The 27,171-nt window shown below is 44.7% G+C and overlaps 1 protein-coding gene across 3 annotated transcripts; it reads right to left on the bottom strand.

The window, feature by feature from the left end:
* Positions 1-1,732: 1,732 nt before the first annotated feature.
* On the bottom strand, positions 1,733-25,330 carry nfatc2a (nuclear factor of activated T cells 2a). Of its 3 annotated transcripts, none has more exons than XM_086104931.1 (10): positions 24,698-25,330; positions 20,079-20,997; positions 19,836-20,004; positions 15,960-16,162; positions 15,570-15,742; positions 13,756-13,896; positions 12,043-12,098; positions 11,820-11,952; positions 10,810-11,481; positions 1,733-3,104 (listed from the first exon to the last, which is right to left on the bottom strand). In XM_086104931.1, the coding sequence occupies exons 1-10, from the start codon at positions 24,753-24,755 to the stop codon at positions 3,049-3,051; spliced, it is 2,580 nt and encodes an 859-aa protein (XP_085961057.1). In that variant the 5' UTR covers positions 24,756-25,330; the 3' UTR covers positions 1,733-3,048. The 3 variants fall into 3 exon arrangements, with proteins under 3 accessions (XP_085961057.1, XP_085961045.1, XP_085961049.1); XM_086104919.1 differs by lacking the exon at positions 24,698-25,330 and adding an exon at positions 22,766-23,065; XM_086104923.1 differs by lacking the exon at positions 24,698-25,330 and adding an exon at positions 22,766-23,065 and having other exon boundaries at positions 10,816-11,481.
* Between the last annotated feature and the right edge of the window lie 1,841 nt (positions 25,331-27,171).

The raw sequence follows: 27,171 nt of genomic DNA, 5'->3' as shown, positions 1-27,171 counted from the left end.
AGCCAATCACAGGGCACACCTACACAAACAACCATTCACGCTCACAATCAAACCCAGAGACAATGTAATGAATGTACTTAAAATGGACAAGAGTGACGAAAGTACAAACAACACAACTAGCGCTCGAGCTGAGAATGTGCTTGCATTGCGGGTAGCAGCATCCATACGCTGTTATTATTCATTTCATGAAGCAGCGCTTGTTCAATAGCACACATGGCCAGTGGTTCAAACTGAATTTAAGTTCATGGCTATATTACGGTAAATGCAAAATTAAGCGAACCACCGTGCATACTGATGCTTTGTTTTGGAATTCTGTCTTTGACAACTATCGAAAGTCGGACGAATGAAATACCAAACACATTATGTATCTCATTCAAGTGTGCTTTCTGCACGGACCCCGCAGCCAGTGAGGCATTGAGCGTTGAAAGGGCACATGAGTCATAGGTGGTACGCGTGTGTGTGCGTGCGCGCAAGTAGGCTGGAGACAGCTCATGTATGCGCCGAGACCCACGTGCCATCTTTTCACTGGCACTGACATCATAGACCAAAGAGTTTTTGAACACAAGGTTCATTCACAAAGAACGCACCAAACAGGCTGTCTCCACGGCAACCGTTGTCCCAAGCCGACCCGAAACTTCCCACCCTCGCTGAGGGTGCCTTGAGGCAGGGATGAAATGTGTGCCCGAGTGTTAACGAGCATTCAATTTCGGGAGTGATGTCCATACATCCATTTTCATGAGCACTCATCAAGGTGTCGTGTGCTGGGGTCTATCCTAGCTGTCTTCGGGCAGTAGGCGAGGTACACCCTGAACTGGTACGCCCTCGTCTATGTAGGGCACACATAGACCAACAACCATTCACGCTCACACTCACACCTCGGGACAATTTAGAGTGTCAACCTACCATGCGGCGGCCCGGTAGTCCAGTGGTTAGCACGTCGGCTTCACAGTGCAGAGGTACCGGGTTCGATTCCAGCTCCGGCCTCCCTGTGTGGAGTTTGCATGTTCTCCCCGGGCCTGCGTGGGTTTTCTCCGGGTGCTCCGGTTTCCTCCCACATTCCAAAAACATGCATGTCAGGCTGATTGGACGCTCTAAATTGTCCCTAGGTGTGAGTGTGGGCGTGGATGGTTGTTCGTCTCTGTGTGCCCTGCGATTGGCTGGCAACTGATTCAGGGTGTCCCCCGCCTACTGCCCGGAGATGGCTGGGATAGGCTCCAGCACCCCCCGCGACCCTAGTGAGGATCAAGCGGTTCGGAAAATGGATGGATGGATGGAACCTACCATGCATGTTTTTGGGATGCGGGAGGAAACCGGAGCACCCGGAAAAAACCCACGCCGGCACTCGGCTGTCAGCCTGTGACTGACCGGCGACCAGTTCAGGGGTTGTTCCGACGAAGCCAGCTGAGATAGGCTGCAGCAATTCCCACGACCGTCTTCAGGATAAGCGGTGTTGAAAATGGATCGACGGATGGATGTTTCATGACACCTAGTCAGCGTAATCCACAAGTTATTAATTATTCAGGAAAATTGACAAAATACATAATTTTAGTGACGTTTATGTATTTATACGATCACCTGCAGCAGTCTGTCTCCTGGTGTCCCATTCAATTAGATTCAAGTTCCTTATGTCCCACATTGTTTGACTTGAACGCAATCATTCAATGCGTCATTTTCCAACTTTTTCTTCATTTCATCGTCGTCGTTGCAGAAGGTCAAGAGAGGGAACGTTGGCGATTGGGTAAAGATATAGTTTATTGCTACTTTTAAGAATACAAAAATAGCACGGCTTAAAGACCAACAGTAAATAAGACATTAATTAAAATCTCGCTGAAATTAAACAAGTGAACAAAAAGGCCTCGATTGAAGATAAAAAATGAGGCCTCATTCCCTTCAGTTTTTCCTTGTACAAAAACCAAACAAACAAAATGAATGATATGGAGCATGATATAAACGCATGACAATATGAAAGGCTACACATATTTCAGCATGACATCACACTTTGAGGTCTATATTTACAATACACATACAAAAAAAGGGGGGGAGATTACATTCAAGATAAGGCAACTGTAATTGTGCTGTACTGGCTCAATGGCAAACATCATTCATATCAATGCAATATTGCAAAATAGAATATTCTTTTTATTTTCATATTAAAAAAAAAGGTCTGCGTCCGATTCTATCTTTCTATATATTTTTACTTTTCACCCCCATTTGCAGCTTTTCATATAAAAAGTGATAAGTCGATTAACACGTAAGGCAAATAATTTCTGATTAGGTCGAAAGACTTATGGAAAAAATAAAAAAATCCTTTTCAATCACAGCCAACTATTTTAGGATAGCCGTATATTCTCACGAGTGTGTACAGGTAGAAAACTGTTTATAAAGGGCTGCAATAATCTTGTGCATAGGCAAGACTTTGGCATTGAATATACTTTTTTTCTCTACATGTTAAAAAAAAATCTGCTATATACACACAGGAAAAGGTTCAGAGAAAAACAAATAAAATAAACGCATTTGTAATTCCAAAAGGCCACTTATAATGTATCAAAGTGCAGATTGTCACTGGACTCAGAATTTAGAATTCGAACACAAACTACAATCATGATTGCAGCATCGCAGGCCCCGTGAAGACACGTCATGTGAATATTATGCAACATACACATGACATATAAAATGGAATACATTTACTTACACGCACGTAAACATCTGTTTTAAAAAAAACAAACAAAAATAAAACAGTGCAGATGAAGTTGATAGCTCGTTTGGTGACTGCATCATTTTATTCTTAATTACAAACTGCACTTTTTGAGATGATCGACCGGTTAAGTTTTGGATTTTCTTCATGTATTCACTCACTAGTAAACACTAGTAAACAAGCATAGGTTAACTACCTCTATTACCAAAATAAGGCACAGTTTTTTTTTCTTTTTTTGGGTGCTACCTGCATAGGTGCATCTCTGTACAGCGGCGTGGAAAGCACAAAACCCAAAATGTCCGATGTTGACAACGGAGGGTTTGGGGCAGCATGTGATGTCATTTTCTGCTCCTCTAGGATTGCCCTCGAGTTTGAACAGCAGTCAAGTCCTTGCAGATGATCTCATTCACTGCAAAGTAAAGAAAGACATTACATTTAAAAAAAACAAAAAAAAACTGAAAAAAACAGCATCAAATGACTCAGATACATTTTCTGAATTTTAATGACGCTTATACTTTCCTGTTGCAGAATGCTTGTGAATTCTTGAATCCAAAATATTGATTTGCTTCATTTCATCACTATTTACGCCATTGAATAAGTTAATTGTGAAAAGACATTTTTGCATTCAAAAGAGATTTATCTTATCTGTGTATGGTTAAGACAGGCCGCGATGTATTAACCTTCAAGCTCTCAGGAAGAGCAACAATCATTGTTGATTGTTAAGGGCGCATGGTGGGATAAGCGGTTAGCAAATGTGATTGGCTGGTGACCAGGCCAGGGTGGACTCCACCTCCAGCTCACCCTTGACCCAAATGAGGACAAGCGCCATGAAAATGGTTCATAAATTAAGTCAGTAATGTTGAATTTGATCAAGCTTCGAATAAACGAGCTTTGACGTTGGAGTGCACTACTCAGCAACAAACAGAAGATGGTGCTGTCGAGGCAGTCTCAAGTAGGTTACAGTCATCGGGGGCAAATGAAATTGAGTCAAACAAGGACAAGGACACACGGGTCGCGCAGGGTGCTGGAGCTGGAGCCTATCCCAGCCGTCTTCTGGCAGTAGGCGGGGGACACCCTGAACCACACAGACAAACAACCATCCACGCTCACACTCACACCGTGGAACAATTTAGAGTGTTCAATCAGCCTGCCATGCATGTTTTTGGAATGTGGGAGGAAACCGGAGTACCCGGAGAAAACCCACGCAGGCCCGGGGAGAACATGCAAACTCCACACAGGGAGGCCGGAGCTGGAATTGAACCCGGTACCTCTGCACTGTGAGGTCGACGCGCTAACCAGTGGACCACCGGGCCGCCCCAGCAAAGTTAGTTGTGTGCACTTTTTAAAAAAAATCATATTTCAGTTCAGTAGTAGATATATAAAATATGCAACACAACAACCAGTCCAAACTTCACCTTTGATCTAAAAATTATGATTCTAAAAATAGAACCACAATGTGTGGCAGAAGCACGCGGAGGTGTTTTGACACGGTGCTTATTAAATAAAACGGGTTCAAATCAGGACTAAAAAGAAGTACACACTTGTATGGCCCACGCAGAGTGTTTGTGTACACGTCTGCAGGCCCGAAGCAATGAGGAAGTTCAACCAGCTGTCATCTGGCCTGAACGATGAGCATATAATCGAGATCGTCACGACATGGCAGGGCACTCAGAGTTGAAGAGTTTGCATAAGACGGTAACTGAAACGTCTCAACTTCAAATATAGCAGCATGGAAAAAAAATCGGTGGTTAAAAAGTTTGGAGTTAGCCCGTGTGGTTCACGTTACGCCAATTACAATTGACGACCCACCCCACTTTTTTTTCTTTGCTCTCAAGTGACACAATTGATATATGCGTCATCGCAATATACACCTTAACGTATGGTCCGACTCAAACATTGTCAACAATTTTAGCACAAATGATGCCGTGTGTGGAGTCGTAGTGGCCACTCAAAAGTGTTCCATTGCTTCGAATTTGTGGAGGGAAAAAAACCGTTTCAAAAGTCAAACAAAACTGCAATTGGCTCGTTGTTAGCTTAATGCTACACAACAAAGTACAGTACAAGCATGCAGTTGTTACGTTGGGTCGGAAGTGTGGGAGACCCACCAGCCAAAGTGGCTGTCAAAATAAACAGCCAACATAATTGGCGGTCAAACGTGCGTGTGTACATTGGCGCTAAGCGACGTTCCGGGCCGCCACTGCTTCCACTGTGTCACTAGCGACTCATTAGGTCCGATGACTAATGTGAGCATTTCGAAGTGGGCCAAAAAAGCTCTTGGCTTACAATTCAGGCCATTACGTGACATGTTGTGTCTGTGCCTTTAGTAACCATGGTGACGCACAGCCCCACTAATGTTATCTGAAATCGCTGAAATACAGGAAGCATTCCTCTGGCCCTCCAGAGCAGTGGTTTCCCAACATTCATTGAGCCGTTGCAACCTACTTTCAATTGGAAACATTTTACAGCACTACACCAAACAAAATATGTCACAAAAAATACGTTGAATGTTGAAATCACGACTATCTTGTCTCACAAATTGACTGTTTCATCAAACTCGAAGCTGATAGGCGCACAAGACGGGAATTACTCTGTTGTATAAATGGCCACAGATGTACACAAAGGTTCACTGTATCTTCTGCGATGAACTAAGATATGTTTGTAATCAATAAATAATTACTTTCAGAGAAAATTTCAATGAAAACCAAGTTGGTGATCACCGTTTTTTTTTTTTTGTGTTTCATCCATATCCCCTGCCTTTCATCATTCAACAAATTTAGCTGTGCCATCAATCAGTCACTCAACCTTTCTGTGTATACACGGAAGAACCTCAATAGAAAGATGAGTCCCAGGAAGGCGGAAGAATACCAGCCAAATGAATGAAATGATGCAATAAAATATCAGTGTCATTGTTGACAGCAACGTAAAAAAAAAAAAAATAAAGCATACAGCACGTGAAAGTAAAAGAGGATCTATGGCCACCCGAATCGAATGAGCTCGCTTCACGAAGCCATCGATGCAAATGGAGTGCAACTTCACTCTGGCTTCTACTTTCATTTCCACTTCAATATTAATGGCTAAATAACAAATAAGTGTTACATGAAGCAGGAGCATTTTATAAACATGCCAAGTTGCCCTTGTTCGCTATTTTGAAAGGTAGTGGAGAGGTCTTATTGAGACACTGCAACCTACGTGCCTTTTTCAACAAAGACACTTCATTCACTGTTGAGCTCCGTTTAAAGCCTTCAGCGACATAGGGGTGAGTCAACGGGTGTAACTAAAAGTACAAACAAACACCTCTAGGACAGCTCACTATATAAATAGCAATTGTTTCATGAAGCAAATGAGCGAGACCTCAAGAGGACATATGGAAAAGTGACTTTTTCAGGCTTTGTATCCAAATAGCAGCGTCTCTGTAGCACTTGCCCACCCAATCAAATTCAACATTCAACACACAAGTCAATCTTTTATCCGATGTCTATTTCTCCCCAAATCCTGAAGATCCGGTGCCACCTTCAAGCAACCGTCTGAGGCAGAACAGTGTTAGCGACAAGCGGCGCCTATTTGAACGCTTTTGTAGTTGGTGACCCAATTGTTGATGTTGGGGAGTAACGTATGTTTGATAAGTGAACCGCTGCATACACAAGTAGAAGCAAGCATCTGGTGAGATCACGCGCACTGTTACGCGTACACTCTACTCCTACTATGCAATTATAATTCTTGGCACATTTTGACAAAGCGTTGCACAGAGATGTTATTAAAACACTCATAAAATGCGCGAAACAAACAAACAAAGAAAAAAAACGAGCATAATATCTACTTTCATGGATACTGAGCGTAAGTATATTGTGTAAGAATTTCAAGTGAATACATAGAAAAAAAGTCAAAGTTGTGTAGAGTAATCAAAAGTCGGTTCCTTGCCTTTGTTGGCCAACTTAGCAAAATCGAAGCATTTTTGGGGGGGGGGGGGGGGGGGGTGGCATTATAAGTTGCCAAACTGGATTCTGTGCTGTCGTCACCACATCGGCCGCCATGTTTATTTTAAAGCTGAGGTGGAATTTGCTTGGACACCTTCAGGGCACTTTCATCTCCCCGTCGTAGTCACATTACTCCCCCCCCCCCCCCCCCCCCCCCCCCGCCCGCCCTCCTCCGGAGTATGAAACACGTTTAAAGACGCGGCAACACAGAGTAGCGCTTTAACTCGAGCTAATGAAGGCTTGGCACTCCAGGCGCTCTCTTCAATAGGAGAGTGTCTGGCTCCCGACACCGGCGCCAGTGGGCGGAGATGCGGGCAACTCGCACAGTAGCCGAGTCAGGCCGCAGCGCGCGGCTGCTGAGAGCTGGATTTGTGAATCCTCATGCGTGCACGGCGGTCTTGTGAAGCACCTTAGAAGAGGTTGACTGACAGCTAACTGGATCTGTATCACAAATGTCGTTATTAGTATGAGTGTGATACCTAAACAAAAAAAAAAGTCCTTAAAACGTTGCTTGCTGTCTGTAAAATTTGGAACTGAAACATAATGTGAGAATTTTCATAGAAACTTTTTGTGTTTTTTTTTAAAGGTGAAAACGTTTGAATAAAAAGTGAGATAAAAGGTCCGTTTATAAGCATCTTCTGTTACATTAATTTGAACTTTTTCTTGCTGCCATTTGATGTTTTTAATCGTGTTTAATTAGAATAAGCAGCGATTCATTTAGAGCACTCAAAATGCGTGTCCACAACATAATCTTAGCTAGGCTTTATATGAACGGGATGCTGAAGCCAATCACCGATCAGCAAGTTAAAAAAACAAAACAAAAGATAACTGATCACCAATCCAATCATAAGATGAAACAATCTATCCAATACATTTATTTATTGGATAGATTTAATGACGCTTAAACTTTCCTGTTAAGTTTATTGATTGTATAGTTGAAACAATTCGTGGGTGATTGGGAACAGCCCGGCCCACAAAATTCAAGTATAACAGACGTCCACTGAAACGCATTGGGGTGGGGGGGTAAATTAACCCTAAATATTCTCTTAAAAACACTGAGAAACATTCAATACCCTGAAAATTATGTAAAAATAATGGAAACAATTCGCATCTGGAAAAAATCTGACTAAAAACGCTGAGAAACCTTCAGCCCAGACCATCCCTGGAGTGAACAAAATTGTGTTTAGCTCCAATTATGACATGCCAACTGATCAAACATTTTGCATAAAATACAAACATATCTACCACTCCGATCCAGCCGTTACTAATTTTAGCTACTTTGCTGACACAGCCACATAGTTCAAGAGCCATCTGTCTCTTTCGTAACTTGTCTGAGAGCTCAGCTGGCCCAAATGCAAAGAAAGGACAGGGAGAGCTGACAGGAGCACACTCAGGAAATACCAAACAATACCAAAAAGCACAGTGTATATACCTGGGCATGTATACATCTTAAGTTAGTCCAAACCATGATCTCTTGTTTCAAATTATGTGCTCGGCAGAGGTACCAATCCTTTAAAACAGCAACTAAAGTGTAATGAGGCCTTACACACCATGTGCTTTATCTCCCTCGACAGGTCTGATCTTCATCTGATGGAACCGTTTCACCTGCTCCGCTGCCTCTGACCATTTTTTTCCCCCACACCCACTCACTCACTACGAGGCCGCTCTGCCTTTCCCGCTTCTTCTGCGATAACTCGCTGCAGAAGGTAGACGACGCTTTGGCAAGTTCGAACATGAGCGCGCAGCATGGGAACGCGTGTGTGGGCTGCAAACAGAAGCGCTGAGTAGACATACCGGAGTGGCGTGGGGCACCAAAGAGGAAAAAAAAAAACCTGAGAGGAAAAACCTGACTTTCATTTAATACCGACAGTTGAAGATACCTCAACAAAAGGAGGCAGGTAACACCACGCAAAGTAAACTTCCAGCATACCAGGATGTGGTCTCCTACGACTTCAAGATTGACAGCACGTGCGTGGGCGTTGTCGCAATCTCGCAAATGCGGGGGAATGCCCCCTTATGTTTCCTCATATTCAGGAGTGTCGAATATCTAATGTCACAAGCAACAACTACCTGTATTCCTCTTGAGAACGAACTTCAGTCAATATTAAATCGCACTTGTCATTGTCCAATTTCTTTTGTTTTCTGTGCTTAAGGCACAGAATTGAGTCTTGGTTTGGATGATTTTTTTTTTTGCACTTGCTTGAGAGCAACATTTTTAAGTTACATGGCATTGCATGGGCGGCCCGGTGTGGCAGTGGTTAGCGCGTCGACCTCACAGTGCAGAGGTCGTGGGTTTGATCTCGGCTGCGACCTTCCTGTGTGGAGTTTGCATGTTCACCCGGGGCCTGCCCGGGTTTTCTCCGGGTACTCCGGTTTCCTCCATCCATCCATCCATTTTCCGAACCGCTCGATCCTCACTAGGGTCGCGGGGGGTGCTGGAGCCTATCCCAGCCATCTCCGGGCAGTAGGCGGGGGACACCCTGAATCAGTTGCCAGCCAATCGCAGGGCACACAGAGACGAACAACCATCCACGCCCACACTCACACCTAGGGAGAATTTAGAGCGTCCAATCAGCCTGACATGCATGTTTTTGGAATGTGGGAGGAAACCGGAGCACCCGGAGAAAACCCACGCAGGCCCGGGGAGAACATGCAAACTCCACACAGGGAGGCCGGAGCTGGAATCGAACCCGGTACCTCTGCACTGTGAAGCCGACGTGCTAACCACTGGACTACCGGGCCGCCCCGGTTTCCTCCCACATTCCAAAAACATGCATGGCAGGCCGATTGAACACTGGAAATTGTCCCTAGTTGTGGTTGTGAGTGTGGATGGTTGTTCGTCTCTGTGTGCCTCGCAATTATCTGACAACCGGTTCAGGGTGTCCCCCCGCCTACTGCCCGAAGACGGCTGGGATCGGCTCCGCGACCCTCGTGAGGATAAAGCGGATCGGAAATGCCATTGCATGGTGATGACTCAACTCACTTCACAATCCTTCGAAAAATCATTAGCCTACAACATCTCATTTGGATGAGTCTTCTCTCTGTAGGCTACTACATGTTAAGGTTCCTCAATACTATCTTTTCAGCACGAAAGTAGCGCCATGACAATAACACCAGAACTCCAACAACATATGGAAAAGGCAAAGCTGAACAAACATTGGGGGGCATGCTTGGCTGTCCCTGACTTGTGAGAACAGTATCGCTGTTCTCCCAAGTGTTCATTTAACAAGTCACAAGCCTGTTGCTGTTTATTGTGGAGGGAAACCTGGTGAGCTCCATCCAAAAAACACAAGATTCCATAGCTGCTTTAATTTTTTTCCATTGGAACCACGCAGCGCACACACAACACTTTCCTTTTTCCTAAAAAAGGGACCCGTACACCCTGGGTTCTATCGCGCGCACATCGTGCTGGATTTCTGGAGCAGAGCAGCTGCAAAAAGGAATTTCTGGAGCCTCACTGGCAGAATCCTGTGGTCGGGGAGGAAAAAAACCCTAATCCTCCGGAGGGTTACCCCGCAGGATCTGGAGGAGAGGGGTGGGGGGTGGGGGGTGGGGGGGATGAGGCCAAAGAGAAGCCCCGGCCAACTACAACAAACAAAGAGGCTTTCCCCGGCTCTTCCAGGCAGGTCGTTCCACGCTTTGACAATGGTTGCCATGGAAGTTGTTTTCACAACATAACAATATCAATGTGTCGGTGGTCCGGGGCGACACTTTTATTCCCCTTTCTTTAAAAACAAAAAAAAAAGTGTTCTCGATGAACACACACGAACATCTCACCCATCTACAAGAGTTGAATCTCTAACAAAGTTTGGAGAACCTTTTGCTCCAAAATAAGGAAGTCGCACATCCCGCCTGTTGCTGGATTTGCCCGGCATAAATTCTGTCGGGGGTCTTGGGTTGAACAGGTTGAAGCACAAACATATGAGTCATAATCCGTGTTATTTCCACCCCGAGTGCGGTGTCATTCCACCTCATGTTTGAAAAGAATGAGCCGTTTGATCACACCGACTCTACAAGGAGACGACGACGATATAGTAAATATCCTTCAATTGTTTGAGAAGGGGGTTAAGATCGCCATCTGTGTCTTGGCTGATAAAAGCTACCGCACACAAATAAGAGTAAGTAAAAACATGAACTTACACTCACCGTCATCTAGGTAGGCCTGGTCCAGGTTCTCTTCCTTCACCGTCACCCTCCTCGCTTGGTCGGCCGGCGTCTCCTCGGGAGATACTCTGGCTTTCTGCTGCCCTTTGGGAGCGTACGTCTGTTGCTGGATCACGGTTGGGTATGGCTGAGGGGGGTTCCCGTCAACCTGGGGGGGCGGGGACGGGTGGGTCCCCTGCGGGGTGTAGCCTTCGCAATAAATGACGGGCTGCTCAGGATGTGCTTGGTCTCCTGCCCGAAGCAGGTGGTGGTTGGTGGGGGAGAACTGGATGATAGACGGTTGCTGGCCTGCACCCATTGGTGCGGCAGTTGGTGCCTGAGAGCCCGTGTGGACCAGGACGGAGCGGTGGGGGTCAGGGATCATGGGACCAGTCTGCTGATAGGTGCCCGGGCTGCTGCTCAGGCTTTTCCCTGCACGAGAGAAGACAATGGCTGGACTCTGGTTGTGGAAGCGGGATTCCTGTCCCAGGAGGTTGGAGCCAAGTCGCTGGCATGAAGCCATGCTGGAAACGAGGCCGTGTTCCGGGTGGAGGACGCCGTGCGGGGTGTGGTAGTAGGAATGAGGGAGTATGCCCATGACGGGGGGGACGGCGAAGCTCATGTGATCCGAGTCGTACTCGTCAAGGGGCTCGGTCTTGATGGACGGAGCTGAACAAGAGACATAAAGGCGGTCTTGTCACCGGTGTTTTTTGTTTCCATCGCGTTAAGAAATATCTACTCGTTGGGTTAGTTGGATTGAAATTGGACTTTTAGAATGAATGTAATGGTCGGACAAAAAAGAAAATTCCTACAACTGATCTCTTGGTAATCATGACATTTACACTCTGTTCTCAGCGGCCGCGACTGCCCTGTTTCGCTGTGGTTTAGGGCTTTTGTTAACGCTAAACGGCCCCAAACTCCCAAATGTGAACACAGCCAGAGTGGGCTTAGAGCGGACGACACATTGCATGCCAAAATGCTGATTGTCTTGTCGTGAGCTTGCTTACATGGCAGCGGTGTGTAGGTGAAGTGCTGAGGCTGACTACGTTTCCTCTTCCCATTGACTACGCAGAAGGTCACTTTGACAGGATGGCAGATAGACGAGTCGCGGTAGGACGGCACCTCCACAAACAGCATGCTCTTCGGGACAACGGTAACAATTAAATGAGGCCACTTTTTATCCGCAGAATCTTGCGAGACCCCGTCACGAGTGTCATGTCACACACTTACCGGCTGACTCTTATCTTTGTCCACCGTCGCTTCCATTTCCCAAATTTGCATCCCATCTGAAAGATGAAATCAGCGGTTGGCTTTTAGTTGAACCAACCTAAAAGTCACATTTTGCACCATCTGAAATCGAAGAACGTCTTCAAGAAAATCTCGAGCGAGCGCTGCGCTCTGCGAAGGCTTCAGTGCGAACAAAAGCGGAAACAAAAATGGAATGTCACATTCGTGTTTGTTTGTTTGACTTTGAAGGCGACTTCCTGAATCCTGGCTACACCGATCTGTACAGATCATTTCAAAAATTCAACCTGCTGCAAAATTTCACGGCAACAAACTTCTACATACAAGATACAAGGCCCCTGGTACGTCGGCCCACCCATCATGTATGCACTTACCAAAAACAATTGAAGCTTTTGTTTTTTTGTTTTCGGAAAATGTGTCCGCACTGATATATGTGAGGGCAAATTTGCATAAGAATTACCCCCCCCCAAACACACACACAGAATTTCTTCACCTACCAAATAACATGAGCAGCTCAGCTGGGCGAAATTCCAGAGACACTATCACTAGGCTGCTGGACTACACTGTCTGAAATATTATCATGCTGAGCCACGGTCCTGCAGAAACGCCCACGACCTTAACAAGTGCAATGGCCACGTTATGTCATAAGGGAAGTATAGGTGCAGTGGATCTTTTTTTTTGGGGGGGGGGGGGGGGCGTGGGAGGAGCCCTTCCCTCCACAGTAAACAACAACGGCTTGTGACTGGTAATTAGGGTCCACATCAACAACCATTTCAAGTTTCATATGAGATCACATTTCGGCTGCCATAGAACCGTGATCGGATGAAAAACGAAAAAGTAAACATGGAAGCACGTGAACTGACATGTGGTGTTCCTAAAATGATTCAGAAAGTTCCTGTAGCTGGGAAACCCTTTTGTCAGCATGCTAATTAAAAGCACACGGCTTAAATGAGTCAGATGGGGGGGGGCGGGGATTCCACAAGTGTTGCCAAATTTCGACCATCAACTCCACTCCCCTTCTCTGACTGTTCTCTTGGCACTTGCATTTGTTTGCACTGTGTTGCAACTCCACTCTAAGGGAGACCCCAACATTTGCTCGCCCTTCTGCACATGATTATGAAAGGATGTGGAAATTAGAAGCGGGGGGTGGGGGGGGGGCAGGAGTCACGCAAGCCGGCAGAGCTCCGGACAGACACAGCTGTCTCCCATTCAGAGGGATTCCGCAGTTGTACCCGTCCACAATTTTATGTCATACACAAAAACTCTCCACAACGCCGGCAATCCCTTTCCGAAAGACTTCCTTTTCCATGTCTCCCTCACTGTTCGTTATTGCCGCATTTCGTAACACGGCGGCAGGGAAATCCATTGGGGGGTGGGGGGGGGGGGGGGGGGGAAATCCAGCTAAAGGCCACACTACTTACTGGTTTATGATGCCAACATGCCTACTTTCATAGTGAGATTTCAATAAATAGCAAAAAGTGGTTACTAAAGTGGCAATAAATAGCCAACTGGTTGTGAAGACAAAATGGAAAGCCAGCGAGGAAGAAAAGGCCAAGAGGAAGTGTGGGGAGGTGTGTCAACGCAGATACGGTATATCGTACGGTGAAAATGTGAGTTTTCACTTCCTTGTTGAGGTGACGGCAGAGCGAGCGAGCGAATGCAGGAAATCACTTGAGAATGTGAACCCAGGCCACTCACCCTGAGTTTTCTCCATGAAAACCACTTTGGAATCGGAGCTGAAGTTCTGCCCGCTCAAGATCATCTGCTGGCCTCCCAGAACGGAGCAACTGTCCGAGTCCTGCTTCTCCACGATGGGAAGTTCATGTGCTGAACGCTGAGCTGTAAGGGAGACACTCCTGTTATGAAAATAGTTTACCACCAATGCAATTGATGAGAATTTATCATTGCCAAAACCTGATGCCATGTGCGCAGGAACATAGGAATACGTCGTCAGGGAGCACCAGAATGCTCTGAGACTGCCGTACTTAACTCCCCACTTGAAATTATTATTTTTTTTTAAATGGTATTGCCCAAGTTACACATCAATGATGGAAAAAGTTTTTAAATGATTTATCTTGGTTGCATTTTTTTTGTCATAGCAGAAACCTAGCATTTGAACAATTATGGGTCAACTTTTTTTTTTTAATAGCAACTGAAAGTTATGACAGTCAGTAATTAGTGTACAAACTTACTTCCGTACTTATTCGGGCGGGCTACGTCACTACCATATAAAATGAACCCCATTATAAACCAAGGACACTGATGAAGGCATCGATGGCAACAATAAATGCGGTCTTTTCCTTACAGGGCTCTAAACTTTTCAACTGTACTGTGTATCTTAAAAAAATAAAAAATAAGAGGTTGCTCCGGTGCAACAAGCATTTTGAGGGGCGGGGAAATGAGCTATTAGTGACTCTCAATACATTTTTACCAAATATTTGATATATGCTAAGTGCAATTCTTGTGATCAGATCCTAAATCTGTTCTACTTTAACTTTGTTTGAATTTCTCTAAGATATTTTTATTGTTCTACATTTCAATGCCAGTGTTCAATATTCACAAGAATTAGAAGTTATTTGCCCTGAAAAAAGGTTATACTTAATTTAAGATGCTCTATCATAGTATTAGCAGCGTGAAAAAAACCAACAATAATATTTATCGTGAAAATATATTGTTCTAAAAACTGTTGTGAAAAGCCTTGGAAAGTGACTTCTGCCCATCAGGATGGAAAATGGAAATAGCTGTTGACGAAAAGATAAGAACAATTGGATGACTTTTTGAATATTAAGTGAAGCCCTAATATGTACAAAAATCTTAATCAACACTCAGACATAGAACACTTCAATATTTTTTAAAAAGGAGTGAACTCTGAAACCGCAGTGTTGAATGTGATGCAGTGGAAAATTTGGGGGCCCTGCCTCATCACAAAATGTGCGAAAATTGAAGTTGCGTTAAAATGTGTAAAAAATAAGCTATATTATTCCTGTGTAGCATGCAGCTTTCTCATCATGCAACTGAAACAACAGGAGAAAACTGTGGTGACAACAAGCAAACCCGACCTTTGAACCGTCGCGCACCCAGGAGGACGACTGCAACCACAACTCTCACCCAACAGAAGTCTTATACGTGCAGACAGGTAGGGACGAGATTTTCCCGACCAGAAAACAGACAGGAAATGACGCCTCATAAAGGTGAATTTTTGTTGTCACAATTTTCTCTGACAGGGATGTTGTGTTCCCAGCAGAGCTGGATTTAAAAAAAAAAAAAAAAAGCTCTTGCTTGAGTTTTGATTACAGCCGTCGCTTTAATAAAACTGTGTAAACATACTTGGATGTAGCCAAGCGACACTCACGCAGTCGAGCAAACACGCAGTAAATCGCGCTGCCGCGTGAGCATAAAGACATCTTTGATTGCCGGATAGCCGCTCCAAACTCATTTGAATGCGGGGCGTTGGAGGATCAAATATACATGGCAGAGTCAGAAAAGCAAAGAGTGTTTTCTATTTTGCTTACAACACTCAACGGGATGCGAGGCCACTTGTAGTGAGACGTGCTGTCCTCCGGGCTGGGGTATGTGCACGCGGAACACGAGGCGGACGCGCGTGTTCTTTCGGCCGACGTCCGTCTCGCCCTTCCTCAGCTCGATGTCGGCATTCCGCAGCTTCAGGATACCGGCGCAGTCAATTCTGTGAGACGGAATGAATAAGCACAGTGTTTCAATTAATACTAGCAATTAATGGTTGCGCTTTGGATAATTTTTTTTATGCACAATGGGGGAAGAGAAATCGAATCTAGATTTTTTTGTTGTTGTTCTGGATTCTTGTGCAACCTTTGGATTTCATTCAGACTGCAGTTTGAGAAATGCAGAACAAGAAATGTCAACGACTCTGACGATATTCTCACATTGCTCTCATGTTGTTTTTTGGTTCCAGGGGCATCTCCAGGACTTTGGTTCCATTGACAATCTTCTCCAAACTGTTTGTCGTAACGGTTTTGCCAGTGATGCGATGCACTTGGTAGAAGGCGTGCGGCTTGAGAATGCGCTCGTCCGCCGTGCCGATGAAGATCTGCAGGCCGAGCGCCTCTTTGCCTTTGTAGCCGCGCAACTACGGAAAACAACAAAGGTGTTGGAGTTGCACCACGATCAACAACTGAATGCTACATGAAAGCAACATGTTAAACCGGTTTGGTGGCCGGTATTGTTTGTTTTTATAAAAGTGAAACTGGCTTGCAAAACAACAAATCGGACGGCTGGCCAAAAAAAAAGCTCACATACGGCAGGCGGGAACAACTGTAGATCAATTCATAATTAAAACCGCAGCGGTTTTAGTGTGGCACGAACAGGATTTCCCCTTCAGGTACTTTGTGCTGGTTCCATTGTTTCATTAATTAAGCCAGGTAATGTTTGCCATATAAATAGATGGAAATGCAAGTACATTCAAACTAGTGCAGTAAAAAGTATTTGCAATATCTGCTTGAAAAGACCAGAGAATGTACTTTCTTTCTCCTGGGAGTGACATTTTCACATCTTTGTAACATCTTTGCGACGGCCAGTAACTATGGCAACCGCAGGGAGTGGACAGAGGAGAAACCGAGCGCAAACATGAGCAGTCAGGCGGTTGTCACGGTGATGTGCAGGAGCAGTGAGTCATGACTGAGCACAGAGTAGGAAAAGTAAAGCATGGGGGGGGGGGGGGGGGGGTCACATGGAGGGAAGGATGCAAGGGCGACAGGAGGAAGGAATGACAACGTGGAGGACTGCAGCCGTGTCCAGCCAGGCAGAACCCACCTGAGGCCTTTGGGCAGTGTGGAAAAGATGCAACAACAACATAAACAGTCTCCACTGTGAAAAGGAGAATGGGGCTCAGTGGAGCACAGACATGCGCCAAAGGCCCAACAATACAAATTTGCATCAGAAGCTGTGAGAAAAAAATAAATAAAAAGACGAAAACAACAAAGCCGGTGGTGGCCAGCAGTTTGGTTCGTGGTCACAGGCCAGTCACGTGGCACAAACATTCACGCTACCAATCAAACCATTGGACGATTTCGAGTCTCCGATGAACCTAACAAGCAAGTTTTTTTGGAATGCGGGAGGAAGTTGGAGTAGCTGCAGAAAATGCATCCAAGCACGGGTAAAACACGCAAAATCCACGCCATCACGTTGTCACCATGGAGATCGGTGTGGCGATAACTCAACTCCTCATAGCTGATGCCACGATGTTATTTTTCTGAGTTTAAAAACCAGTTAAGAGTGAATCAACAGCACATCTACTGATTGCAGCCAAGTAGTGCACTCCATTTGACCAAAAGTGTTTTTAAAATGTAGTTTAGTTGATTGTCTGTAAATTGTTGTGTGTGTGGGGTGCCTGCCAACCCATCAAGTGTGAAATTAAACAACCAAGTCAATCTTTTGTTCTCTGCCCGTGGCTTAAAATGTCTGGCGACATGGCCGACCTCTGAAGCAGGCTAATTAAGGCGAAGCAAGACAACATTTAATTCATAAAATAATCAACAAATTGACCGATTATGAAAATAATTGTTAATTGCAGCCCTCGTATAGTCTGCTACTATTCTTGATTCTTGACATGACATGATATTAGGACACCCGGGTACTATTTTACATACTGGGAAAACCCCCCCCACACTATCTCCTTTAAGACGCAATTACAGTCACCCCACACACATTTTCGGTTCGCCTTTTTTGAAGGGGGTGCGGGGTGAGGTACAGTAGTTACACCTCAATGAAACCATTATGAACCCCACCATACGGTTATCACCCTTCTAAACACTTGGTAGACTGAATAAATAAACAATTTAAATTGCAAAATAAAGGATGAATTACGTAAGTGTAAATACTTGTAGAACCCAAAAGCTAGTTGACATGTTTAGCGTTCTTCTAGTTCCGTACTTCCGGCAGAGGTTCTTCTTCTTTGTCTTCCAGTTGAAAGACAAAGAAGTGTATTCATTTTAATTATGACCACATTAGATAATGTAATTCCATGAAAACATGAATTTCATCAAGGTGCAGCTTAATCTTAAGCTAAAAAGTAGAGTTGACCCTGTAAGAGCCACTATCAATGTTTCGGGACATATCGAGAATTGTGACCTAAAAAGCAGTGGCACAGGATGTCAGTTTGTTGGTGTGGTTGAACCAAGCTGCATGGCGGATATTTAAAAAAAGAATCTGTGCATTTGCGTCGCTCGTCTAGCCTTGAGAAGAGGCTGCTAAAATCGGGAGGGCTAAAGTAATAGCGCTGCCTCAAATAACAGCGTAGACGGGCAGGAATTGCAAACAAACAGTGAGGGATTGAGTGATGGATTTCACTTGGTACCCACTAACGTCATTTTTGCTGCCCACCAACATGTGATAAAACATGGCATGTTGATTGGTCCGGATTTCTGTGCTTTTAAGAAGCCAGGTTCACAGTCCTGCTATTTTGCAGATTTTTTTTTTTTTTTCAGTTCAAAACTTTTTTGGTCTGGCATTTAGTTTGAGACTTAAATTTGAAAGAAGAATACACGGAGTACTGTATTTCAACACAGGCTAGTTGTTGAAAATGATTTAATGTCATCTGCTGTAATCCTGCTTTTTAAGCCTACAGAAAGCTACGGCTATCGGTTAAGTTTATAATGTACATCTTTGGGCATGATTGATTAAATCCAGCTTCTTTCACCTTAGACAGCTGGCCAAAATAAAACCTCTCCTCTCACATGAACACTTTGAGACAGTAATTCATGCCTTTGTCACATCCCGGCTCGATTACTGCAATGCCCTTTACTTTGGAGTCAGCCAGTCCTCCATTAAGCGCCTTCAGCTGGTCCAGAATGCCGCCGCTCGCCTCTTGACTGGTACTCGTAAGAGGGAGCACATAACTCCTACTCAGGCATCCCTTCACTGGCTCCCCATTCATTTTAGAGTTATTTTCAAGATCCTCTCATTTGTTTTCAAATCTCTGAATAATCTCGCGCCACCTTACCTCTCTGAGCTCATCCGCCCCTACACACCTGCCCGGCGCCTCAGGTCCGTGGACCAGACTTTATTAGAAGTACCAAGAACTAAACTGAGGCTCAGAGGGGATCGAGCCTTTTCTGTTGCTGGTCCCTCTCTCTGGAATGACCTCCCACTGAACATTCGGCAAGCCTCCTCGCTGCCCATCTTCAAAACCCTCCTCAAAACTCACTTGTATTCTTTGGCATTCGACTCAGCATGACTTAGATTTGTTCTTGGTTTTACTGTTTGGTGCTTTCTACCGCCCTCATTACCGATTTGTCTTACTGTTTATTGTGCATGTTAAATTGCTCCATGTACAGCACTTTGTGTGCAGCGATGGCTGTTTGAAAGTGCTCTATAAATACTGTTGACTTGACTTGACTTGACTTACATTGTGACATGATAAATTTCTTAGTTTGGAAAACTAGGATTTGTCATGTAGACGCATTAGGGGGGTCGATACACAGTTACACTGCACAAAAATTCTGTTATCCATTTCTCTGTCCATATATTATATGTGTTTCAATGTGTTTGTATTATTTAAAAAGTGTTTAAAAATGAAGGTCATTGTTGTATTATGACTAAGTTTTATCTCTGCATAGCACTTTGTATACCACGGCGCTTGTTTTGAAGTGGTTTACTTATAGAGTTTAGTTGAGTATTTTTATATTGTGGATTTCACTTATTGGTGGTTTGGAATGTAGCCCCTGTGATATAGGGGGGGGGGGTTACTGTCTTTGAGATTCAAATAATCAGCGTTAAAGGTAAACTGGCATTTGTGGCGGTACCTGCACCACAGGGTGTCCTCCTGTGTGGGCCTTGACGGCGCCTCTACTTCCCTCCGTCTCGTAGTGAGCTCTGTGGTGCGGCTTTGGCTGCACCTCGATATGGAGCTCATAGTGGTCCGTGCGGCTGGGCACGGGCCATTCCAGAGGGGGGAGAGACGCCAAAGGGATACTATGGGGCACAAAGGACACAGATAAGATCATTGGAACTGTACACGCCGTGTGACGCATTCTTTCCAAATTAACCTGCAAATGCTGGAGACCAGCGGCTTAGACCAGATCGGAGGGATGACAAAGAAGGGTTCTGGAGAAGGTTTGCTATTCATATCCTGGTCACAGGACACCAAGTAGTTCCCCTCGCCGTGATGCTCCGGATACAGAGTGTAGACCTGGTTGGAAGTCTTGACTAGTTTAGTGGGCAAAGTGAAACCATTCATGGCATCCGGCATGGCGTTGTGTGGATAGTGGGCCCCCATGTTCTGATCCACATGGCCGCCTAGGGGGGAGGGGCTTCGGGAGCGGATGCCGGGCATCAGAGTGGGATTCCTGTACATGTCGTAGGTGCGTTTACCCTGAGGGGAGGTGGAGCGGGAGCCAGGGCGCGGGGAGGGCGAACACGTTCCCAGGTAGCCTTCTTCAATTAGGCCGGCGTTCGGTGATGTTCCCGGGGAGGTGTGTGGGGAGCCAGTGTGGATGTTCTGTAATCGGGGGCACAGGTCTCCAGGGTTGTTGCCGCTACTGGGGGACACGCAGGGGGAAGCCCAGGGGGAATAGTTCTCCGAGTGCCAGCTGGTGGACGAGTTGCTGCTGGCGGGGCTCAGGCACTGGGGCTCACGGTAGGAGAGGTTCTCATGGCCTGGTACGGTCAATGTGGGTCGGGGGCTGTTGACGCTGGGGTGGTGGTTCTGCAGGGAGTCGCGAGAGTGGCTGTAGTGCTCCCGGGATGGTGTGATTTCAATGCGCGGGCTCAAGACCAAGCCTGAGGGCCGGGTATTGTCCAGGTAGTTCTGTGCTTCCTGAACGTCATATCCTGGCAGAACTTCTGTTTGATGTTCAATGTAGGAGCGACTACAGGACTTGACAGCATACGGGGAGACCTCCTCCAGTGGGAAGGCTTGCTCAGACTCGGGACTGAGGACTTTGTGAGACGCAAGATTTGGGTCATCTGCACAGAAGGGGGAAAATATATATCACAATTTTACATGACGCATTCAAAAGTATCTACATTCTCTGCATAATCGGCAACCAATCTGTTGTCTGGCTAGAGCGTACGTGCCCTGCAATTGTATGTGCCAGGTGGCAGACTGGCAACTGATCTCTTGGTGCTCTGTAATTGAGAAGTGACCAATCCATTGTTTGTCAAGACCAGGGGTGGACAACTCTGGTCCTCAAGATGGAAAATGGCACCAATTTGCCGGTCAAGTTTGAAATCACTGTCCAGTTTAAGGCCCAAGTTTGAGACTGTTGACTTAAGATAAGGAGACAGGGGGCCCAAGTCTACAGGATGGGATGTACAAGGGCCACTGGGACCAAACAGTATCACCTCTGTCTTCTTTTCATTGAAATTCAAGAAATTTTGTGCGATCCAGGTTTTGATTTCTTCCAGGCAGGAGAGAAGTGGCCTTAACGAGAAGGCGTCTTTTTTGCTTAGTGGGACATAGATCTGGCAGTCATCTGCATAGCAGTGGAAGGGAATACCATGTTTCCTTAAGATGGAACCCAGTGGGAGCAGATACAGCGAGAACAGCAGAGGCCCCAGAATTGAGCCCTGTGGAACACCACATGACAGGGGAGCAGTGCGTGACTCAGAGCAGCCAAGGCTGACACAAAAGGTTCTGTCAGCTAAATAGGACCTAAACCACCCAAGAGCACTACCGCCAATGCCCACCAAGTGCTGCAAACGAGTCAACAGAATACTGTGATCCACTGTATCAAATGCTGCAGTTAAGTCCAATAAAACTAGACACAGTGTCATTTGCCAGGAGGATGTCATTAGAAACGCGTAACAGGGCTGACTCCGTGCTATGCATCGTCTTGAAACCTGACTGGAAGACCTCCAAGATGTTATGTTCGTCCAAGAAAAGTTTCAACTGCATGTGCACCACTTTTTCCAGAATTTTTTAAATGAAAGGCAGGTTGGAAATGGGCCTGAAACTTGACAGCACATCTGGATCAAGACCAGGTTTCTTGATCATGGGTTGGACCACGGCATGTTTAAACTGTTGGGGAACTATACCAGAAGAGACTCTTAAGACTCCAAGACACTTGAACTACTCCACATGGGGCAGGATCTCATCCCCAACATGGAGAGGGCACGACACCCTTTTCCAACTGAGGATCATGGGCTCAGATTTAGACATGCCGATTTTCATTCCAATCGCTTCGCACTCAGATGCGAACCACTCCAGTGAGAGTTGGAGATCACTGCTTGATAACGCCAACAGTACCAAATCATCCGCAAAAAGCAAAGATGCAATACTAAGGCCACCAAACCAGACCTCCTCAGTTGCACCTAGAAATTCTGTCCATAAAGGTTCTGAAGAGAATATGTGGAAAAGGGCAGCCCTGTCAGAGTCAAACACACACTGGAAACAAATCTGACTTTCTTTTTAAGAGCAATGTTTTCAAATTTATGGTGGTACAGTACTTCAGGAGCAAAGGTTTTTTTTTTTTAATTAAGCAGGATTTGTAAAAAGTGTGTGTCCCACTGGTCTATGGTTTTATTTATTCGTCACGGAAATGCACGCTTGACATGTTTGGGATCTGAGTGCCCTATAAGTTCTAACAACCACTTCCAAACTCTCTCGAAAAAACAACTACTGTACTGGTACGGTATTAGGTATGGATCACGCCCCCAACCCCCACCATTAAGGTCAGGGGAAGGGAGTGATGGGGAGGGGGGGTTGTCGTGGCGCCAAAATCTGTTCACTAACCTTGACGTCCTCCCTCAGCCTCGCTGCCGTAAGGTGCTTCATATTCAAACAAGTACTCAAAGTCCAGATCCTCGTCGGGGCAGTTGACCCGGCTCAGCTCCTCCTCCAAGCGGTTCTGGTCGTACAAGGAGCTCATCTGTCTAACGTCTACTCCACGTTCGGGACGAAAAGGGCGGGGGAAGGCGCGAACAAGTCGAGCGCACTCAGGACTCCCAAAATTGAATTTAAAAAAATAAATAAATCAAACAAAATGACACTCTCGCCAAGGAGCAGGAGTGCGCATGTTTCCTGTCTCGCCGGTTTGCGTGTGACGGCGGAACTATTATTCACATCAACTGCACAACCCACGCTCTCCCCCGCCCCTCGAGTAGTTAGGAACCTCCGCCAAGGTTTGTTTAACGTACGCCATGTAGTGGTGTGGACGTAATATATTCTAGCATGAGCTATAGGGTAGTTATTTTTTTTAAATAGCCACAACAAGAACACCATTTGCTTTAGGTTCTTTTTAATCGTGTGCGAATAGAACATAATACGCCATACAATTATTGATTGATGGTTAGTTTTCATTGTCTCAAGAAATAAAAAAGCATGGCAGCTAAATAAAGCAAATTAAAGTAGTCTAGTTAGGATTTTAATTAGTTAGATATAATACGATTATATCTATTATATATAATATGTATATTTAAATAATACACAGTAGCCATATTCAATTAATACTGTACATCCATTACATTTAACAATAATTACAGTCACCATTGAACAATGAGAGTGACGGCCTTTTTATGCCATTTGTTGTATGTAATAATAAAAAGAGTAATTATCAATAATCAGCGATTAAAAAAAATAAATCAAGGATTCTGGCAGAAATCTTGTTTGAAGTACAGCATATAAAATCTATGGTTAATGAATTGCATTGCATGCACAAATAAATCATCCATCCATTCATTTTCTGATCCGCTTTGTCCTCACAAGGGTGGCGGGGGGTGCTGGAGCCTATCCCAGCCATCTTCGGGCAGCAGGCGGGGGACACCCTGAATCAGTTGCCAGCCAATCGCAGGGCACACAGAGACGAACAACCATCCACGCCCACACTCACACCTAGGGACAATTTAGAGCGTCCAATCAGCCTGCCATGCATGTTTTTGGAATGTGGGAGGAAACCGGAGCACCCGGAGAAAACCCACGCAGGCCCGGGGAGAACATGCAAACTCCACACAGGGAGGGCGGAGCTGGGATCGAACCCGGTACCCCTGCACTGTGAAGCTGACGCGCTAGCCACTGGACTACCGGGCCACAAATAAACCAAATAATGCTTATTTAAGCATACCAGGATTGGTCGGGGTGTTGAATTAAAAAAAAAAGTATTTTATAATCATTGACCAACATGACAACATTGGCTGCTTTTTGATATTGGAAACAGGCTTTGCATTGTGCTGCTGCACCCTAGTGTCTGACATGCTGCATTGACCAAACTTTGCAACAATGTATAGCAACTGTAATTGCTTCAATTCAAAATAATACAGCATTTGGGATAAAGGCCCCATCCTAGTCAAACAGACTCACTGGTGCCTTGCCAAATGGACCACAGGAGACTTCCTTCAAACAATATTCAACGTGCTGTTTATCCAATGGGGAAATAGACTAAAAAATAATCTTGTGTGTGTTTGGTTGACAGTCACAAAAAAGTGATACAAGAGAAAGCTTTGATAAAATAGTCACACATACCGTGAACATTCACTAAGAACACATGAAATTTGAATTCTGACCACAACATGACAACGTCCCTCAAGCATCGACTCTGGCCCAAAACGTGGTAACGCGTAGAAAAGACTAGGCGAATGATGTCACTCATCAACTTGCATTAATTCAGGAACATGTAATAAATAATGAAAATTTTTTGATTACCATAGAATCACAACACTTGAGCAGTACCTTGATCCATGGACCTCATGGTGTGGTACTGGGCCACTCTCCAAGTCCCTCTAAACATTAGGAGACAAAAGGAAAAAAAAAAAAAAAGAGATAAAAAAATGTTGGTGGGGGAAAAAAGTCAAAGTCACTCAGGTCTAACAAGCATGGCAACGTTTTAGTTTCTCAGTTAAAAAATGCTGAGAGGGATGGCAAAAAGGCAAACAAAAGTCCAAGTTGTAAAAAGTCTCGTCCGAGTTGAGTGAAAAGGAGCAGCGGTGGAGGTTCGGCTGGCCAGTGGTTCTTTGGAGTAACGAGAGCGGCTTCCCTGCCCTGCTCTGAGTGTTTATAATGGTGCAATGCTGTAAAATAACGGGATTCCCTCAGTGTTTCCTCCTGTTTGGGCGCCCTCGCCATGGAAACCTGGAGCCGCTCCATGTTGGGAGACTCAGGGCTTTTCCTGCAAAGACCCACACTCAGGAATCCATGACGTCTCCCATTCCTGAGCCAAAGCATTTCTGTGGCTTTCTCTCAGACAGTAGCGCACAAGAAACTCATTGTGGGACCCCAGAACTCTCTGCGGGAGCACGACCAGTGAGCGACAAAAGAGGGATGTTCCGGTTCTGCTTTTTGATTGCATGATACTCGTTATGGAATGGTCTAGTTTTGGGATGTTATGCGGCCGACAGTTATTTTACCCACTTCCTTTAAAAAGAAACCTACGCGACAGTTGAGCATAAATTTGCATAAAAGGCATATGGACTCCTTGAACTCACCAGCCCAGTCCAAATGTACTGTGTTATGATTGCATTTCAATTTATGTTAATCACAGTTAGTCTTCAGTAGTCCTATTCAAGCATTGGTAGTCAGGTCTAGTCAGTACTAATTAGACCTAGTCTCACAGAGATGTATTCAGGAAGAGTTAAGTTTCTCCTTTGCGCATTTAATAAGTGATAATCAGACCCATTTAGTTCAAAATCAACCCTATTCAGAGAGTTAGTTCCTAGCTTGCTGATTAGTTTGTCCACATGTGACAGCCAGACCCGTTTAGTCTGAAATAAACCCAATGCAGGAAGAGAGTTGCTGTACTTCCTAGTTTGAAAATCCAGTTTCTTCTGTGCTAGAACTAAATAGGTCTGGCTGTTAACTCTCTGATAGGAGCGTTAGTCCTGGTCAGGTCAATTCTTCATTTATGTGCGAGTTTGTCAGTCCCAAAAGATTTGTTTTGGCAGGGTTAGCTCAAAGTTTGCCAGAGTAAGAGCCCATCTAATCCAGGTCATACCAAACACATTGTCAAAACATATTTGGACAGTTATTTTAAAGACTTAGATAAAGCAAGGTATTCTGGGAAATGAAGTGCCGTTCTTGCATTATACCAAACAATTTCAACATTTTTATCTGAATAGGCTTTTAATGTCAATTAAAACTAAGTAATACATTTGACTATTTTCTATAATTAAATATTGTGCACATAAATTCCTTACAATAATATTAGTATGAAACACGCTTGCCCTTCAAAAATTAACTGACTTCTTCCGAATGAACTTGCCCACCACATTTAATAGTCCAAGATTATACAACTCACACTATGAATGACTAAATGAATATGGCACATGCTTTAAGAGAGGAAAACTGCTGATGTCCAGACGACCGAGTTTGCATTTCCGCTTTTTTTTTTTTTTTCTTAAACTCTGTCTCAAAAAACCCAATTTTTCCAAACTCTAGTGGCACTTTCCATCACTGTACACCTCATTCAAACTGAGGTCGACTTGTCTGGGTTACGACATTGCCCTCTTTGCTAGTGCAACATGTGGAACTCAGATCTTAAATCCAATCAGTGAGAATAGAATATGGAAAGCATGTCTTATGGAATTATTCTGGAGGAAATATAAGTGGAAAAAGCAAGCTTTGCCTCCATTTGGTCCACATCTTATATACCATGCACATGACACATGGGCCTTATGTATGTATTAGTCCCAGTTAAAAGCCTGACCTTCTGATCGTACACACCGGTGACCACCACAGCTATTTGTAATTCCTGACACAGCAAAATTAGCTTTTTTTTCTCTAACATTTAAAAATGTCATTTTGCCAGGAGAACTTTGGCAAAGGAACCCTGAGACAGGCAATCTACAGGTTTCACTTATGTCTTTGGTGGAGTACGTGGGCTTATTGTACATTTGAAAAAGATGAGAGACAATTTAGTTCATATTTCATTGTTGCACAGTTGTCTAGTTATGATACAACAAAACAACAACAGCGGACCACACCGCTGTCATTATATCGATTTTCTATTTTCTCTTAGTCCAACCATAGACACGTTCAGGGTTTCATCTCAGTTACACCTCAAAGAAGCATAAAGGTATTCTTTGAAGAGTCAATATAATAAGACCAATCTGTCAGACATTCGAATGCTTTTGTTTATGCGATAAATAAGTGGGTTCAAATAAAAGGTTTTGCATATCAGATCCAGATGTCAATACCTGGAAATAGAGGAT

The sequence above is a fragment of the Hippocampus guttulatus genome, chromosome 1 (assembly GCF_054856545.1).
Source record: "Hippocampus guttulatus isolate MCC_2025c chromosome 1, RoL_Hgut_1.0, whole genome shotgun sequence".
NCBI classification, from domain to species: Eukaryota; Metazoa; Chordata; class Actinopteri; order Syngnathiformes; family Syngnathidae; genus Hippocampus; species Hippocampus guttulatus.
This window is presented reverse-complemented; position numbering and strand designations above follow the sequence as displayed.

Excerpts from the sequence above, each read along its gene's own strand:
- nfatc2a (XM_086104919.1), bottom strand. The coding sequence starts at position 22,901 with ATGAGCTCCTTGTACGACCAGAACCGCTTGGAGGAGGAGCTGAGCCGG. Across the intron at positions 20,998-22,765 it reads GGCTGAGGGAGGACGTCAAG|ATGACCCAAATCTTGCGTCT; the intron begins GTTAGTGAACAG and ends CCTTCTGTGCAG. Across the intron at positions 3,105-10,809 it reads CTACCTAGATGACGGTGAGT|TGAATGAGATCATCTGCAAG; the intron begins GTAAGTTCATGT and ends TTTACTTTGCAG.